At 39.6% G+C, this 16,475-nt stretch overlaps 4 protein-coding genes across 4 annotated transcripts; all 4 read left to right on the forward strand.

Moving 5' to 3' along the window:
- Positions 1 to 288: 288 nt before the first annotated feature.
- Positions 289 to 4,518, forward strand: LOC132162766 (TMV resistance protein N-like). Its single transcript, XM_088519096.1, has 5 exons — positions 289 to 839; positions 1,392 to 2,466; positions 2,582 to 2,878; positions 2,974 to 3,801; positions 3,892 to 4,518. Exons 1-5 carry the CDS (start codon positions 295 to 297, stop codon positions 4,516 to 4,518), a joined length of 3,372 nt encoding a protein of 1,123 aa, XP_088375222.1. The 5' UTR covers positions 289 to 294.
- Positions 4,519 to 10,586: 6,068 nt separating this feature from the next.
- LOC148583995 (uncharacterized) lies at positions 10,587 to 12,095 on the forward strand. Its single transcript, XM_088519097.1, has one exon. The coding sequence runs from the start codon at positions 10,587 to 10,589 to the stop codon at positions 12,093 to 12,095; it is 1,509 nt and encodes a 502-aa protein (XP_088375223.1).
- Positions 12,096 to 12,178: 83 nt separating this feature from the next.
- On the forward strand, positions 12,179 to 13,018 carry LOC148583996 (uncharacterized). The gene has a single exon (XM_088519098.1). The coding sequence runs from the start codon at positions 12,179 to 12,181 to the stop codon at positions 13,016 to 13,018; it is 840 nt and encodes a 279-aa protein (XP_088375224.1).
- A 65-nt stretch (positions 13,019 to 13,083) lies between these two features.
- Positions 13,084 to 15,634, forward strand: LOC148583997 (uncharacterized). The gene is made up of 4 exons (XM_088519099.1): positions 13,084 to 13,637; positions 13,833 to 14,130; positions 14,245 to 14,596; positions 15,060 to 15,634. The coding sequence occupies exons 1-4, from the start codon at positions 13,084 to 13,086 to the stop codon at positions 15,632 to 15,634; spliced, it is 1,779 nt and encodes a 592-aa protein (XP_088375225.1).
- Positions 15,635 to 16,475: the final 841 nt, after the last annotated feature.

The raw sequence follows: 16,475 nt of genomic DNA on the forward strand, positions 1-16,475 counted from the left end.
ATCTACTTGCTAAAAAAGAGAAGACCAGCTTGTGTCTCTTCGATGGCGTCCACGAGTACTGACATAGTCTCTTCGTCTTCTTCTTCAACATCTCCACACAGATATGATGTTTTGCTAAAAAAGAGAAGACCAGCTTGTGTCTCTTCGATGGCGTCCACGAGTACTGACGTAGTCTCTTCATCTTCTTCGATGGCATCCACGAGTACTGACATAGTCTCTTCGTCTTCTTCTTCAACATCTCCAGAGAGATATGATGTTTTGCTAAAAAAGAGAAGACCAGCTTGTGTCTCTTCGATGGCGTCCACGAGTACTGACATAGTCTCTTCATCTTCTTCGATGGCGTCCACGAGTACTGACATAGTCTCTTCGTCTTCTTCTTCAACATCTCCACAGAGATATGATGTTTTCCTCAGTTTCTACGGGGATGACACTCGCTATGGTTTTAGCGACCATCTCCATGATGCTTTGCAACGGAAAGGCCTTTTCGTGTTTAGAGACGTTGAGAAACTCGAGCGAGGAAAATATATTTCTGATGAGCTTCCAAAAGCAATACAACAATCCAAGTGTGGGATCGCCGTTATCTCTAAAAACTACGCATTCTCTAAATGGTGTCTCGATGAACTTGCCGAGATGGTCAAATGCCCGGGGCTTAGAGTTTTTCCTATTTTCTACCATGTGAATCCATCCGATGTAGGAAGCGAGAGGGGAACTTTTGCAGAAGCTTTTGGTAGGCATGAAAAAGATCCCAAGGTTGACATTCAGATGATGTCAAAGTGGAGAGCTGCTTTGAGAGAAGTGAGCAAGATCTCCGGATGGCATCGACTCATTGATAGCGATAGGTAACATTAAAGTCTTTTCTTCTTTCAGCGTGAGCATCAATAAGTTAATTAAAAGTTTCTGCAAAATAATCAAATTTTGTTCTAAATTTGTATCTTCATCATGATTTACTACACTAAAATTTGGCGGACTCTCCCATGGATTAACATGCGAAATTTTATTTAATTTCCTAGTCCAACAGAATGACACCAACTTTCAATTTGTTTGGACTTGGGGAAATTTTTAATTTTTGCCAACTCCGATGAAACTTCTAGTCTTTGTTTTTTTGCCTCACCAACAATTAGCTGTGTATATTAATTGTGTGACAGAAGCATCTTTCTTTTCCTGTGTATATTAGGCACACTCTCAAACCATTGAAGTTTTATAGTCAGGTGATAAAACATGGTTTTTTATTAGACCGCATGATGAACAGAGCAAATCAAACATTCAAACCTTAATTATGGTGCTACATCATAAATTAATAATTTTCATTCCTCTGATGAATGCAGCCTAACATTGTAACTTATTTTGAGTTTTTTCTCTCTATGGCCATAGCTGATCTATATTTCTTACAGGTACGAATCAAGCGTTATCAAAGAAATTTGTAATAGTATATCTGATGGATTGAGAACTTCTAACTTCTCATTTGTTTCCGAGGAATTTGTTGGAATAAAACCCCGTGTAGAGGAAATTATGGCCTTACTTAGTATAGAATTGGATGAAGTTCGCATTTTAGGGATTTGGGGGATGGGAGGAATTGGCAAAACAACTCTGTCAAAAGCCATTTATGAAGAAGTTTCTCATAAATTTGATGCTAGTTGCTTTATTGAAGAAACTAGATCTCTTAGTCTAGTTGATCTACAAAAACATCTTATTTCTCATATCCTAAAGGAAAGAGAAATAGATATTTGCAATCCAAGCAAAGAGATAAGGAGCAGACTACGTACTCAAAAGGTTTTTATTGTTCTTGACGATGTGGATGGAGAAAAACTAGAAGCATTAGCAAAGAGACACGATTGGTTTGGTCAAGGGAGTAGAATCATTATAACAAGCAGGGATCAACATTTGCTGAGCGAATATGTGGATAAGATCTATGAGGTTAAGGTGCTGAATGATGCTGAAACTTTAAAACTCTTTAGTTTGAAAGCCTTCAAGAAACCCCATCCTGAAAAAAAATTTGAGCAATTGTCTAAGGAAATTGTGAATTACGCTGATGGCCTTCCTTTAGCTATAAATGCTTTTGGTAAATTATCGCGTGGTAGAGAATTGAATGCATTGGAGAGTGTCAGGGATCTACTAAGAGAAAATCCCAATGCAGAAATTTTGGATAGACTAAAAATAAGTTATCATGGATTAGAGAATTCGCAGCAAAATTTGTTTTTAGATATTGCATGTTTCTTCAATGGAGCATACGCACACAAACAATACTTCATATACAAACTAGAAGCTTTGGGTTGCTATCCGAACATCAATTTGAATGTTCTTGTGGAGAAATCTCTTATAACCATCTCAGAGATCGGAATATTGGGGATGCATGATTTGTTACAAAAAATGGGTCAAAAAATAGTTCATGATGAGTCTGCGGAGCTTGGCAAACGCAGTAGATTGTGGCGTGAAGAGGATGTCATTAGAGTATTGAAAAATGATAGTGTAAGTGGTTAGTCTTGACACAAGCATAGAGAAGTACATTTTTGATACTGATTCTTCTAAGTATTTGTCAAATATTTCCACCATATTTACTAATTTAATTTTTGTTGGTTATTAGGGAACTGATGCGGTTAGAGGCATTGTCCTAAAACTTCCTTTACAGAAAAAAGAGCGAATAGATGCTGAAGCCTTCTCAAAGATGAAAAATTTGAAAGTGCTTGAGATTAGGGGCAATAATGGACACACTAATCTGGAATTTAATGGAAATCCTTTGAATTTCATGAGCAATGAGTTAAGCATCCTGGAAATTTGGGGATATCCTTCCAAATCCTTGCCGGAAAATTTCCAATTCGACAATCTTGTTGTGCTCAAAATGCCTGTCAGCTCCATCAAGGAACTGTGGATTGGAAAGAAGGTAAGATTTTGGCTTATGCATATTTAATTTATTCTTATTCTTCTTAGTCCCTTCACTCTTACTCATTTTATCTAACTATTTATTGTCTGTAACAGAGTTGTAAAAAATTGACATACATTGACCTAAGTTTTTCTCGAAAGTTGATCGAGACACCAGATTTGAGCGAAGTCCCAAATCTTGAGACACTATTTCTTTTTGGTTGTTTTAATTTGTCCAAGGTCCACCCATCCATTGGATGTCTAAGTCGGCTTAAAGAGTTGAATCTACGATGTTGCAGACAGCTTAAGTGTCTTCCTGACGAGATCTGCCTGAAAACTCTTGAAATTCTTGATCTTTCTAGCTGTTCAGGACTCATCAAAATTCCAGATAGTGTGGGTAATATGACATCTTTGCGATGTCTTTTTTTGGGCGGGACTGCCATAGAAGAGTTATCACTATCATTTATGAGGTTGTCGTCTCTTGAAAGTCTCGAGGTATGTAACTGCTCAAGACTAAAGCTAATCACGATGAACCTGTTTTTAAGCTCTTTAAAAAGACTAGATTTGAGTTATTGCAATCTATCAGATGGAGCAATTCCTAGTGATCTTAGTTGCTTATCCTCACTTAAGGATTTATTGCTGAGTGGGAACAAATTTACGAGAATACCAGATGTGGCTCAACTTTCTCGTCTTTGTGAGCTTCACTTGGCAGATTGTAATTCGCTTCAAGTACTGCCGAAGCTTCCATTGGGATTAAGCCTCTTGAGGGTAAGAAATTGTCCGTTGCTGGAGTTGTTTTATACGCAAATGGAAATATGGACTTCAAATGAAAAATTAAGGAGCATTGATTGCTCTTTTCTACAAGCTGGTATTGATTTTGATGGAAAACCCTTCAAGATCCTCTATCTGCATCCACAAAGTCCTGTATGGAGGCAGGAAATAACTGTGAGTCTCTTTTTTAACACGTACACTAAATTAAGTTATAACACTGTTTGTAATAGCTTAACATCTCTCTCTTCGGTTTTTATTTTACAGTCTGAAGGGTTTGATGCTGAAGCATGCGGCCCTGCGTTGGTGGAATCAAGCATCCCAGAGTGGTTCAACGATGATAAAAGCACTAATTTGGGCTCAACTAGGTGGTTGTCTGGGAAGGGGTATGCTCTTTTAATTGGTTATGAATTTCATGGCCCTGTCCCTCTCACTCATCCAAGAGAGGTCGATGAGCATGGGAATTCGAATTCTACAACATTTGATGGCAGTAATTGTAATTTTCCCAACTTTGTTTGTCAATTTCAATATCAAGACGATGGAGTTGATGCTACAGAACCGTTTGTCCTTTGTGCCCCTGGAGTCCCTTCTGTTGGGCCAAACAGATTTTGGGTGTATATACCATTTAAGCGGCTCATGCGGAGAAGTTTGTCTCACGTTTTGGATGGACGGAGATCCCTGGAGGCTTCAATTACAACAGGCAGCCTGAATGTTAAGGTAAAGGAGTGTGGGATGCGTCTAATACGTGATGCTTCAGAGTTGTACCAAGTTCTGAACAGCATTTCTTCTGCTTTGGATTTCAAAAGTTGTGAGGATTTCTTTTCTCATATGGATTTCAACGGAAATTCATCGCTCTTTGTAGACGGCCCTATTATTCCTTTTAATTATTATTGAAGAAGTTCATCATCAGAATCCAATTGTGTCGGTTTATGGTCTGCATCTTTTGAAAAAAAGCAAAAGGTATAATATTCGACTCATAGGAAAAAGGTTAATGGGCATTAAGAGAAAACAAAAAACGTTGACGTTTCCATTCCAGAGGATTAGATTCGAACTGACAAAGAAAAGGAGAAGCAAAGCACACGAATGAAGAGCGAGGTAGCGAAGGCCAAAAATGGTGGTTTTTTGGTGTTTTTATTTTGAATAAAGCAGAAAAGAAGTCTTTGGCGGTGTTCCGACACTCTTTGCCTCTTTGGTGAGTCTTTAGATGCCATTCCCCAGTTGCTTAAGCCGTTTCCTGAAATCTTGTTGCCAAAACCCCTGTCAAGCTTCTTTAAGATTTTTGCATTTAAAAAATGATTGCCAAATGCCAATCCACTTTTCTACCATTGTCATCATGGAAGAAGCAAATTTTTTCATCATAGTCCCTTGTGCATTTCTTTATTCTCTATTATGTATTACTAATGCTTTTGCTTGTGCCATACGATTCACGGTTTAGATTGTTATAAATAGTGATTTATACTGAAAGAGTATGACCTGGTGGCAATAGATATTTATTAAGATAATTCCAGGATGTTGGTTTTCTATGGTATGCCTTGTTGGCCAGATCTTTTATATTGTCAGCTTCTTGTTCACTGGTCCAGTGGTGTAATTAGGTTAAATTTTTTGGAAAACCAGAAAATAGGACATGTGAATAACTTAATATGGGTACATGGTGAAGTAGGTTGTACTCGTACTGTATGGATTTAATTTGTCTTTGCTTTTGTTGGCTAGGCTTGGGACTAAGAGATATTTTGAAACCTGATTTCATAATGCCATTCATCCACACATTGCCATTTTGAACAGCGTGTAGCATCATACCTCAAGACTCCAATTTACAAGTTTTACTGCTTATAACATGCAGGTTAATGGACTGCAGAGGATATATTGGAGTTGCTGCAGAGTCCACATTTCTGCCAACAAGTAGATTCATTCACTTGTATAATAATTTGAAGCACCACCTACTGTGATTGTTATTCATGTCATATTGGTAACTCTTATAATTTTAATATGCAAGTCAAATTCTTCATCTTCATCATGTTTGCTTGTTTCTGCTATTTTCCATATCAAATCATAGGGTGCTTAATTAGCGAAGTTTTGAATTATTTCTAGGGTAGAAGAAAGCTTGCCGGTTTGAGTTATTTATTTTTGTTTAGCAAGGTGATGTTGAGAACGGTCCTTGACACCATAGGATACTTACATATTTGTTAAAAAAAAGCTTTTCTTGGATCCAAACATGTGAAGGGCTGGTATTGGTTTTATTTTTTGACTTAAAAAAAAAAAAAAAAAACAATAACAATAATAATAATAAGAGAGAAGAAAAAGGGTTTTATATTATATTTATTTAGGAGGGTGTTATGTAATTTTAGTTTGGTTTATCCATTCATTAACTCATAGTTATTTTGTCATTTCTCTGTTCTTACAGATAAATTTACTGTTCTGTCTTTCCTTCAAGGATTTGAGGATTCCGTTTATGGAACCCATAGTTTAAGGAGTCGAGGGAAGACAACAAGGATTCAAGATGTAAATCTTGTAATCGGAATGACTATGGAGTAGAGGAGTCCCAATAGCAAAGATTTTGATTCCACTGGTGATTCTGGAATCGTAAATAATCATATACATTTTTACTAGCAACACTAACACTTTACAAAAAAAATAAATAAATAAATTACCTATAAAAAAATTGACAAATAAAATAGAATACTAAAATTAATTAGAGTATTTAAGAGGTAGGTGTGAAATTTATTAGTGTAGTAGAACTGAAATTTATTTGGCAACGTGAAAACTAGACATGCTTTTTTCAGCCGATGTACTAATTAAAATGCAACAAAATAGTTAACTTTTTTTAGTTGTGTTCTTTCGTTTCTTCTTCTAATTCAATTTTTTTTTTTTTTTTTTTTTTTAAAAGCATTCAACTAATACTTGATTGTGTTTGATTTGTTTCTAAGAAATCCCTTAAGATAATGTTGATTCCTAAAAAGTTGCTCATTTTTCTTTTTCTTTTTCCTTTTTTTTTTTTTTTTTTTTTTGTTTTGAAATTGACGATAACTTTCATTGAGAAAAATCAAAATAGAGCAAAAGCTCTATGGGTGCAATCAAAAACAGAGCATAAGAGTTCCATTGGTACTATCCATGTAAAACCACCATCTCATGGCATCTCATGGTTTACAACTAAGTTGATGCTTGCAGGGATTACTCCTTCCCAAATCCTATCCTTAGCACAATTAAGAGCATCCTTTGCAAGTGTATGTGCTGTGGTATTTGCCTCTATTGTTGGGGGTTCTGGAATTCAGAGCCCCCTCTAGCCATTCTTGCATCACCCTCTAGCCATACTTTATGAAATCCTTTCTCCTTGCAGAGTTTAACCCCATAGAAGCTAGCCATTGCTTCAACCACTGCAAGTACTACCGTAACCCTCCTGTATAAGCATTGTGCTACCCTCACCTTCCCTTTGTGGTCTCACACGACAATGCCCATTGCAAAGCACCCTCTGGTACTATCCAACGCCGCATCGCAATTGACTTTCACCCATCCCTCAAGGGGTTGTTTCCATACTTTGGTACTCTTTCTCTCTGTTTCATTAATTTGTAAACCATTTTGTTGGTGCACTGATGATAAGTCTTCTATGGCTACTTTTGCCTCACTTACAATATCATCTGGATGGGAGAAAATCTCATCATGGACGAGCTTGTTCCTTCGAAGCCAAATTTTTCGAGCAATTGCCACAAAAAGTTTAAAGTCTTCCTTATTGCACTGCTGGCAAAAATCTTCCGCTAGATGGAAAAAATCAGATTCCATGCAACCTTGCTTCTGAAAAATCTTTTTGCTAGCCCCCCACACATCCTTCGCAGAAGGGCATTCCCATAAAACATGGAAAATGGTTTCAGCTTCCAGATTGCAAACTGGACACCACAGCTCCTTAATAACCTTACGCTTAACCAGATTCTCTCTTGTAGGGAGAAGATTTTGGCATCCCCTCCACATAAAATTTTTCCATGCATTTGGAACATTCATAGACCAAATTCCATTCCAAACCTTGCTCTCTCTCTTATAATCCGAACTTTCAGCCTTTGCTTGATTTTCTACCTCATTGGCCAGGTGGTACGCATTACATACAGTAAATTCTCCCTTGGCAGTAGCCCTCCATATTTGAACATCTGGCTGATTTGTTAAGCTAATTGGTATAGATTGGATTGCCTGCATCTCTTCTTCATTAAAAATCTGTTTGAGAAAGCTTATATTCCACCATTGTATGTCTTGCTCTATTAACTCACTTACCCTAGCCTCCTCGTTCAAAATAGCCGTAGGAGATTGGATCTTGTACGTACTCGGGATTGGTAACCATTTGTCTCTCCAAATTCAAACATTATTCTCATTTCCAATTCGCCATATCAAACCTTCCTTCACAAGATCCCTTGAATTAATTATACTCCGCCAAGCAAATGACGGCTTATTACCCAAATTCGCCTTAAGTACCGTACAATTTAGGTAATATTTTGCTTTCATAATCCGAGCCACCAAACTGTCCATGTTCTCCCATAATCTCCAATATTGCTTTGCAAGCAAAGCTTTGTTGAAGCAATGAAGATTTCTAAACCCCATCCCTCCTTGTGCCTTTGGTGTTCCCAGTCTCTTCCAACTCATCCAATGAATTCGAGATGGATTTGATTAGTGTCCCCACCAAAACTTTTGATTCAGCGAATTGATTTCTGAACAAAGGGTTTTTGGAAGCAAAAATACGCTCATGCTGTATGTTGGAATGGCTTGTATGACCGCAGTTGCTCATTTTTCTTAGACCTTATTAATTGTGTGTATTTTATTTTTCCATTAGTTTATATTATTATGTATTTATGACACCGTTATATTAAAATCTTGAATATTTACTTTGATTATTAGAATTTTTTTTGTCAAATTTAATTTTACATAAATGCGCGAACACACATAGAGGATCATATATATATATATATATATGTGTGTGTGTGTAAAAGTTCAGACCCCACAAAAAAAAAAAAAAAAAAAATCCTAGTTCCCGTCCATGCCAATAGGAAAATTGTCCTAACATCTACTATGAGCCTAGTTGCATCCCTAGTTCAAGATGGCAATGCAAGAGTAATTTCATAAGTCCCTTTTGTGTCCCTAAAAAAATGATGTTACTCTTAAAATTATTATTTGATTAAAATTCAATAATAATTAATCACAAGTCCAATAGTTATTTTAAGTCGCATCATTCTTAAAAAAAAACTTAAAAGAAGCTTTTAACATTACTCTCGATAGCGATATTGCGCGAAAATTGTAGGTCAGTTTAATATTTTAACTAATTGTTTGATTTTAAATATTGTTTGCGTTTTGCTTTAATGACTAACTACTATTTTATATGTACACCTGATTTGTTCTGGTCACGAATGAAGAAACTAGAGTCATAGCAGCCTAGAAGAAATATCAACAATGTCTGGGAATGAGTTTGATAACCAGATTAGACCAATTTCTAATGGGACCCATTCAATTTCGTAACCCACAAGTTAAAGTTTTTAATAATAAGCTTTTAATTGCTGTGAAAAGCATTAATGATGCAAAGCTAGTGTTTCTTCTTTGATTCTTACACTATTTTAATTACTCTGCTTTTTGACTAGAAAAGAGACTTAAAACCGTGTTGAATGGGAAAGCCAGAAAACATGGCGTGTTGTGGGCTCTTTGTGCTTGTTGGGCCATGGATCTACTATTAAAACCCAACGGGCCCCAAACCCGATCTAAGCTACACGGAATACCTGACAAGGCCTCGGACAAGCTTTTCCCGAGAAGGCTTCATAAACCGAGGCGGTCTCGATTTTTCGAAACCGAGACTACTCCTCGGTAGGTATCAGATGTCCGATCCGAGACACCACTCCGAAAGCAAATAAGTCGAGTGCCAAGGGTGAAACTGCCATTTTACAGTTAAGGATATGCAAATATTCAAACTCATCCCAAAGAACATTATCTCACATTCAAAAAAGCTTGTTACAACATAAAAGGTTATCCACCTGCAAACAACCCCTATACAAGCGGGATAAGCTATTATTCAAATTCAAAAGGTTGTTTAAACTTCAAACAAAAACCTTATCACATGTCTCAGGATTCCTACTCTTATCAAATAACTGCGAAACAGATATTTAGGGATAGGATCCCGAGATGTGCGGGAAGCAAGTTCTACTCCATGCCTATAAATACAAGTCTCAATTTCAATCAAAGGTAAGCGCAATCTTGGCTCTGAAAACTTTGGCTGCTTAAACACTCTTTCCTCACTTTCTAACTTAGGCATCGGAGCTCCCCTGCCGGGACACCACCGGGGGCTCTAATCCTATTTGTTCTTTTCTGTGTGTAGCCTGAAGCATCCATGAGGCTGTCTGTACCACCTCAAGGCGTGCCACGTCACCATCCTGAAAAACTGTATCAACAGTTTGGCGCCATTTGTGGGAACGACTTCATTCCTCAAGTTTCATTCATTTGATCAAATTTCCGGTATGGTGAATACACGCTCCCAATCCGTGCGACAGCCCAACATACCTCATAGGGCTACTGGAGCTCCTCTTGAGTTAGCCGATTTCATGAAGCAGATGACTGAATCCATGAAGGCTTTGCAGAAGCAGAACGAAGACCTCGCCACAAGGCTCACGATTGCCGAAGGCTGAAATAGCCGAAGGGATCAAGAGCGGGAGGAAAGGAGGACCAAAAGGCATGAAGAGAGGCGCGAGAAGGAGAGATGCGCTGAAATCCGTAGGGGAAAGAGGCCCTGAGGTTTTGAATACGAAGACGACGTGAGTTCAGCTCAAGCCAGCCATCATAATACTGTCCAGAACGAAAGGGATAGCCAGCAAACAAACCCCGAAAGGTCTCGTCATACTAGATCTCGAAGGGAGTAGTCTGTTCGCCAGGAGGACCGTCACACTGATGGGTATAACAAGAGCAACGTTAATGCTGACGTGCAGGAGCTTAAGAAGAAATGCGAAGAAATGGCCCGTCAAATAGCTGATGGCGGAGATCAATCCAATTCAGGGGAACTCATGGAAAACACAAATCTTCCCTTCACCCCTCGGGTCATGAATTTTCCTCTCCTTGACAAATTCAAAATGCCCCGAGTTAATCTCTATGTTGGCACCGGGGATCCAACGAACCACATGGAAAGTCTTCGTGCACATTTCATTCTTCATGGGACCCCAGACGCAATTTCATGTAGGGCTTTTTCCCTAACTTTAGCTGGAGTAGCTAAAGATTGGTTCCGCAAACTTCCACCCAATTCAATAGATGATTTCAAGACTCTTGGGCGCCTCTTCTTAAGTCAATTTTTGGCTACCCGAAAAAGAAAGAAGAATCCAGCTTATTTGTTGTCCCTTGTTCAAGGAAAGGAGGAGTCGTTAAAAGAATTTATGCTCAGATTCAACCTGGAGAAGTTGATGATTGAAAATCCGAATGAGCGGACAGTACTTTATGCTTTAATGCACGGGGTAAGGGCAGAAGGGCCATTGATGGCCGAACTGTCAAAAAGTACTAAGTTAGTGACTCTAAGTCAGTTCATGAAAAAGGCTGATGAGTACATTAATCAAGAAGAAACCGTCAAGGCTCTCATGAAGAACCAGAGGGAAGAAATTGAAGCCAAGAGTAGTATGGGGAAGATAGCACCGGCTAGTGTTGGAAAGAAGGAAGAAAAGAATGTGAAAAAGTCGGAGAAGGTGGTCCCATCATACCCAAGGATGGACCCTCGAAAATTGCAGAGCACGAAGTTCACTCCACAGAATACTAGCATGACTGAGGTATTCATGGAGATAAGAAGGGATCCTGCCTTTAAATGGCCAAGAAAGTTGAAAGGCGACCCTAAGAGACGTGATCCTCAGAAATACTGCAAGTATCATCGTGACCATGGTCATTTAACTGAGGAGTGCATAACCTTGAGGCAGGAGATTGAGAATCACATCAGAAACGGGAAGTTGGTGAAATTCCTAGCAGGTGAGAGGAATCCACGAAGGAATGAAGATCTTCAGTTACTAGAGGGAAACCGAGAAGCTCCAAGAAACCGAGAAGTAAGGTCAAGAGAAGATCGGTATGTTGAACCGATGCACAATCAGCAGGCAAAACCGAGACGAGACCGGGAAGTCCATCAGCCTCGCCATCAGGATGTAGTAAGGGAGATCCACACCATTTATGGAGGACTGGCTGGCGAAGGAATTTCTAGTAGAAAAGCTTACGTGAGGAGAACAAAGGCTGATGACGAAGTGCTATCAATAGGAAGACCTTCAAAGGTAGCAAAGAAGGAGGTAATGGCTATATCCTTCTCTAAAGAGGACGAAAGGGGGGTAATATTCCCCCATGATGATGCGTTAGTAGTTACGCTAATAGTTGCCAACCATAAAATCCACCGAGTCTTGGTGGACAATGGTAGTTTGGCCGACATTTTATATTGGCCGGTCTTCAAACAGATGGGAGTCGACCGAGACAGGATCCAACGTTTGATTCACCATTGGTAGGGTTTGCTGGAGAACAAGTCCAGCCAATGGGACTCATCTCCCTTCCGATTACAGTGGGGACAGCTCCTAGACAATCCACAACTATGGCGAATTTCTTGGTGATTGATCGGTCATCTGCATACAATGCAATCATTGGTCGACCGTCCCTTAATAAGTTGAAGGCTATAACCTCCACTTACCATTTGATGATGAAGTTTCCAACCGAGGAAGGGGTAGGAGAGGTAAGAGGAGATCAAGTTACGGCAAGGAAATGTTATAATATTTCCCTGAAGAAATCAGATCCTGCTCCTTTGACGGTCGGCGTGGTAGGTAGCCGAAGCAAAGATCCCCTAAAAGGGGAACCTGCCGAGCCCTTGGAGGACGTGAAGTTGGAAGAGGAAAAAGTAGTAAAAGTAGGAACACAGCTCGCCTCGAAAATCCGAGACTCTCTCGTAACTTTTATCCAAGAAAATATGGAGGTGTTTGCGTGGACTCACGAAGATATGCCGGGGATCAGTCCCGATGACATTCTCCACCAACTCAACGTGGACCCAAGCATGAAGCCAGTGAGGCGGAAGCAAAGGAAGTTTGCTCCCGAGCGGAATATGGCTATTGCTGAGGAAGTAGAGAAATTGCTTAAGGCTCGGTTTATACAGGAGGTATATTATCCCGATTGGTTGGCTAATGTGGTGTTGGTCAAAAAATCCAACGGGAAGTGGAGAATGTATGTAGACTTTACAGACCTCAACAATGCATTCCCAAAAGACAGCTTTCCTCTGCCACGCATAGATGCGTTGGTAGACTCAACAGCTGGATATAGCCTGTTAAGCTTTATGAACACTCTGGCTACAACCAGATCTATATGCATCCAAAACACCGAGAGAAGATCGCGTTTATTACTGACCAAGGCTTGTACTTCTACAAGGTCATGCCTTTTGGTCTGAAGAATGCAGGAGCAACATATCAAACACTGGTTAATAAGATGTTCCGAGACTAGATCGGGCGTAATATGGAGGTATATGTCGATGACATGTTGGTTAAAAGCGTGTTACCAGAAGATCATGTAGAAGACCTGCAGGAGAAATTTAGAACTTTGAAAAAATATGGGATGAAGTTGAATCCCGCGAAGTGTGCATTTGGAGCGGCCTTGGGTAAGTTTCTCGGTTATATGGTGTTAAACCGAGGAGTAGAAGCTAATCTCGAGAAGATCCAGGCAGTTTTGAATATGCAATCACCAAAAAATACAAAGCAACTTCAGCAGTTAACTGGCAGAATTGCGGCTTTAAACCGGTTCATCTCTCGATCAACTGACAAATGCCCACCATTCTTTAAAATCCAAAGGAAGGCATTTGAGTGGTTTGTAGAATGTGAAGAATCTTTTGAACAGTTAAAAAAGTACCTGACGAGCACACCCCTGCTAAGCAGAACTGTTCCCGGGGAAGCATTATATCTATACTTAGCTGTCTCGCCAACTGCTGTAAGTACTGCCCTTGTCCGAGAAGAAGACGGCGTTCAGAAACCAGTCTATTTTATAAGCAGAGCATTGAGGGGAGCAGAAGAATGGTACCCTTAGATGGAAAAGTTAGCATTTGCATTGACTATTGCTTCTAGAAAGCTACGCCTGTATTTCTAAGCTCACACTATAAGAGTGTTGACCGAGTATCCATTAAAGAAAGTGCTCAGAAAGTTAGATTTGTCTGACAGATTAGCTAACTGGGCAATTCAACTCGGAGAATTTGATATTGAGTTCCTTCCAAGGAACGCCATCAAGGGACAGGTACTGGCTGATTTCTTAGCAGAATTCACCAACCTACCTATCACCATGGAATGGCAGAAAGACGAGACATGGGTGGTCTTTGTAGATGGATCATCTACAAGGAAGAATGGTGGAGCCTGTGTGGTATTAATCACCCCGGATGGTGAAGAGTTATGCGGTTCCTTGAGGCTGGAATTCAAGACCACCAATAATGAAGCCGAGTATGAAGCGGTTTTAGTAGGACTCGGTTTAGCCCGAGAAATGGGAGCTGATTTCATTGAACTACAAAGCGATTCGCAGGTAATCGTCGGACACATCCGGGGAGAGTTTGAAGCTAGAGAAGATAAAATGAAGCAGTACTTATTAAAAGTACAAGAATTGTAGAATGCATTCAAGAAATTCTGCATTGTTAAGATACCAAGAGAAGAGAATGAAAGAGCTGACAGGCTGGCCCGGATGGCGTCGGCACCAGCCAATGAGAATGAACAGCCCGAGGAGCCAATCCAGACTTTAACAAGACCTGCCGTTACCGAGACAGTCCCGGTCTCGGTTACTGAGACCATACCAGAATGGCAGAGGAGCATAAAGGAATACCTGGAACATGGAAGTTTCCCATCAGATAAGAAGTCAGCAACGCAAGTCAAAACTAAGGCTGCTAGGTTTACCATAATTAATGGAATTCTGTACAAACGAGGCTTCATGCTACCACTCCTCAAGTGCATCTCCAAGGAAGAGGGAGATTATGTCCTCCGCGAGATCCATGAAGGTATCTACGGCAATCACTAGGGAGCAAGAGTATTGGCACATAAAGCAGTTAGAGCCGGTTTCTACTGGCCAAATATGAGTCGGGATTCGGTACAGACAGTCAGAAATTGTGATAAATGCCAACGCTTCGCCAACATTGCAAAACAGCCCCCAGAAGATCTAAGTTCAATCTCTTTGCCATGGCCTTTCTCATAATGGGGGATGGACATAGTAGGACCACTACCTCGTGGAAAGGGGGGTGTTCGGTTCGCGGTTGTAGCAATGGATTATTTCACCAAATGGGCAGAAGTAGAGGCCCTAGTGAATATTACAACCAAAAGCATTAAATAGTTATTGTGGAAGAACGTTATGCCGCTATGGTATTCCACATGCGTTTATAACTGATAATGGGAAGCAATTTGACTGCGAGTCATTCCGAGTATGGTGTGCAAAACTTCATGTAAGAAAGTATTACTCCTCCCCAGCTCACCCCCAGGCAAATGGGCAAGTAGAAGCCACCAACAAGACAATTTTGAAGATTCTGAAGAAGAAACTTGGAGATCGGAAGGGAGATTGGGTAGATGATCTTCCAAAAGTTTTGTGGGCATATCGAACAACCAAAAGAATACCCACTGAAGAGACTCCATATGCCTTGGCTTTCGGGACCGAGGTGATCATCCCAACCGAGATAGGCTCGGGAAGTTACCGAGTCGAGTCCTTTCATTCCGAGACTAATGATGAAGGGCTCAAACTACACTTGGACCTGCTACAAGAGAAGCGGGACCAGGCCCAAGTTACCATGTCGGAATACCAGGAGAAAGTGGCTCGGTATTTTAATAAAGGAGTCAAGCACAGAAGCTTCAAGATCGGGGACCTGGTTTTACGCAAGACCACCATTGCTACCAAAGACCCTGCGGAAGGAAAATTAGCTCCAAACTGGGAAGGACCCTACAAAGTGATTGAGTGTAGAAGGGCAGGAGCTTACTACCTTGAGAGCATGGAAGGAAAAGCACTCCCCAGGCCGTGGAATGCCGAGCACCTCAAAAAGTACTTTATCTAGCTTATTTCAGTAAGGTGATTCTTATTTAATTTTCATTTGATTCTTATTTTCCCTATAATTTTCATTACATTTTAAATAAAAGAATCTCCTGAAGTTTCAATCACCTTTTAAACATTTCAAAGCAAAGAAAATTAAAACTACCCTCATGGTAAACGACTAAAAGATCACCAAAAAGATTTATAACTTTCCCGAGACAAAACCTGTAAAGGTCGTAAAACCTTCAAACAAGGTGTGTCCAAAGAAGGTTAAACTAGCAACCTGTAAAGGACGTAAAACCTTCACCTCAAAAAGTACTTTATCTAGCTTATTTCAGTAAGGTGATTCTTATTTAATTTTCATTTGATTCTTATTTTCCCTATAATTTTCATTACATTTTAAATAAAAGAATCTCCTGAAGTTTCAATCACCTTTTAAACATTTCAAAGCAAAGAAAATTAAAACTACCCTCATGGTAAACGACTGAAAGATCACCAAAAAGATTTATAACTTTCCCGAGACAAAACCTGTAAAGGTCGTAAAATCTTCAAACAAGGTGTGTCCAAAGAAGGTTAAAACTAGCAACCTGTAAAGGACGTAAAACCTTCACCTCAAAAAGTACTTTATCTAGCTTATTTCAGTAAGGTGATTCTTATTTAATTTTCATTTGATTCTTATTTTCTCTATAATTTTCATTACATTTTAAATAAAAGAATCTCCTGAAGTTTCAATCACCTTTTAAACATTTCAAAGCAAAGAAAATTAAAACTACCATCATGGTAAACGACTGAAAGATCACCAAAAAGATTTATAACTTTCCCGAGACAAAACCTGTAAAGGTCGTAAAACCTTCAAACAAGGTGTG

This window comes from Corylus avellana, chromosome 8 (assembly GCF_965113065.1).
Source record: "Corylus avellana chromosome 8, dhCorAvel1.hap1.2, whole genome shotgun sequence".
Classification (NCBI taxonomy): Eukaryota; Viridiplantae; Streptophyta; class Magnoliopsida; order Fagales; family Betulaceae; genus Corylus; species Corylus avellana.

Bases quoted from the DNA above. Each gene is read 5' to 3' on its own strand.
- LOC148583997 (XM_088519099.1), top strand. From the start codon at position 13,084: ATGGAGGTATATGTCGATGACATGTTGGTTAAAAGCGTGTTACCAGAA. The intron at 13,638-13,832 runs GTACCCTTAGAT...GTTCCTTCCAAG, and splicing joins TTGAGGGGAGCAGAAGAATG to GAACGCCATCAAGGGACAGG. The intron at 14,131-14,244 runs GTAATCGTCGGA...TGCATTGTTAAG, and splicing joins AACTACAAAGCGATTCGCAG to ATACCAAGAGAAGAGAATGA.
- LOC132162766 (XM_088519096.1), top strand. From the start codon at position 295: ATGGCGTCCACGAGTACTGACATAGTCTCTTCATCTTCTTCGATGGCG. The intron at 840-1,391 runs GTAACATTAAAG...TATTTCTTACAG, and splicing joins CGACTCATTGATAGCGATAG to GTACGAATCAAGCGTTATCA. The intron at 2,467-2,581 runs GTAAGTGGTTAG...GTTGGTTATTAG, and splicing joins GAGTATTGAAAAATGATAGT to GGAACTGATGCGGTTAGAGG.
- LOC148583996 (XM_088519098.1), top strand. From the start codon at position 12,179: ATGGCGAATTTCTTGGTGATTGATCGGTCATCTGCATACAATGCAATC.
- LOC148583995 (XM_088519097.1), top strand. From the start codon at position 10,587: ATGGCCCGTCAAATAGCTGATGGCGGAGATCAATCCAATTCAGGGGAA.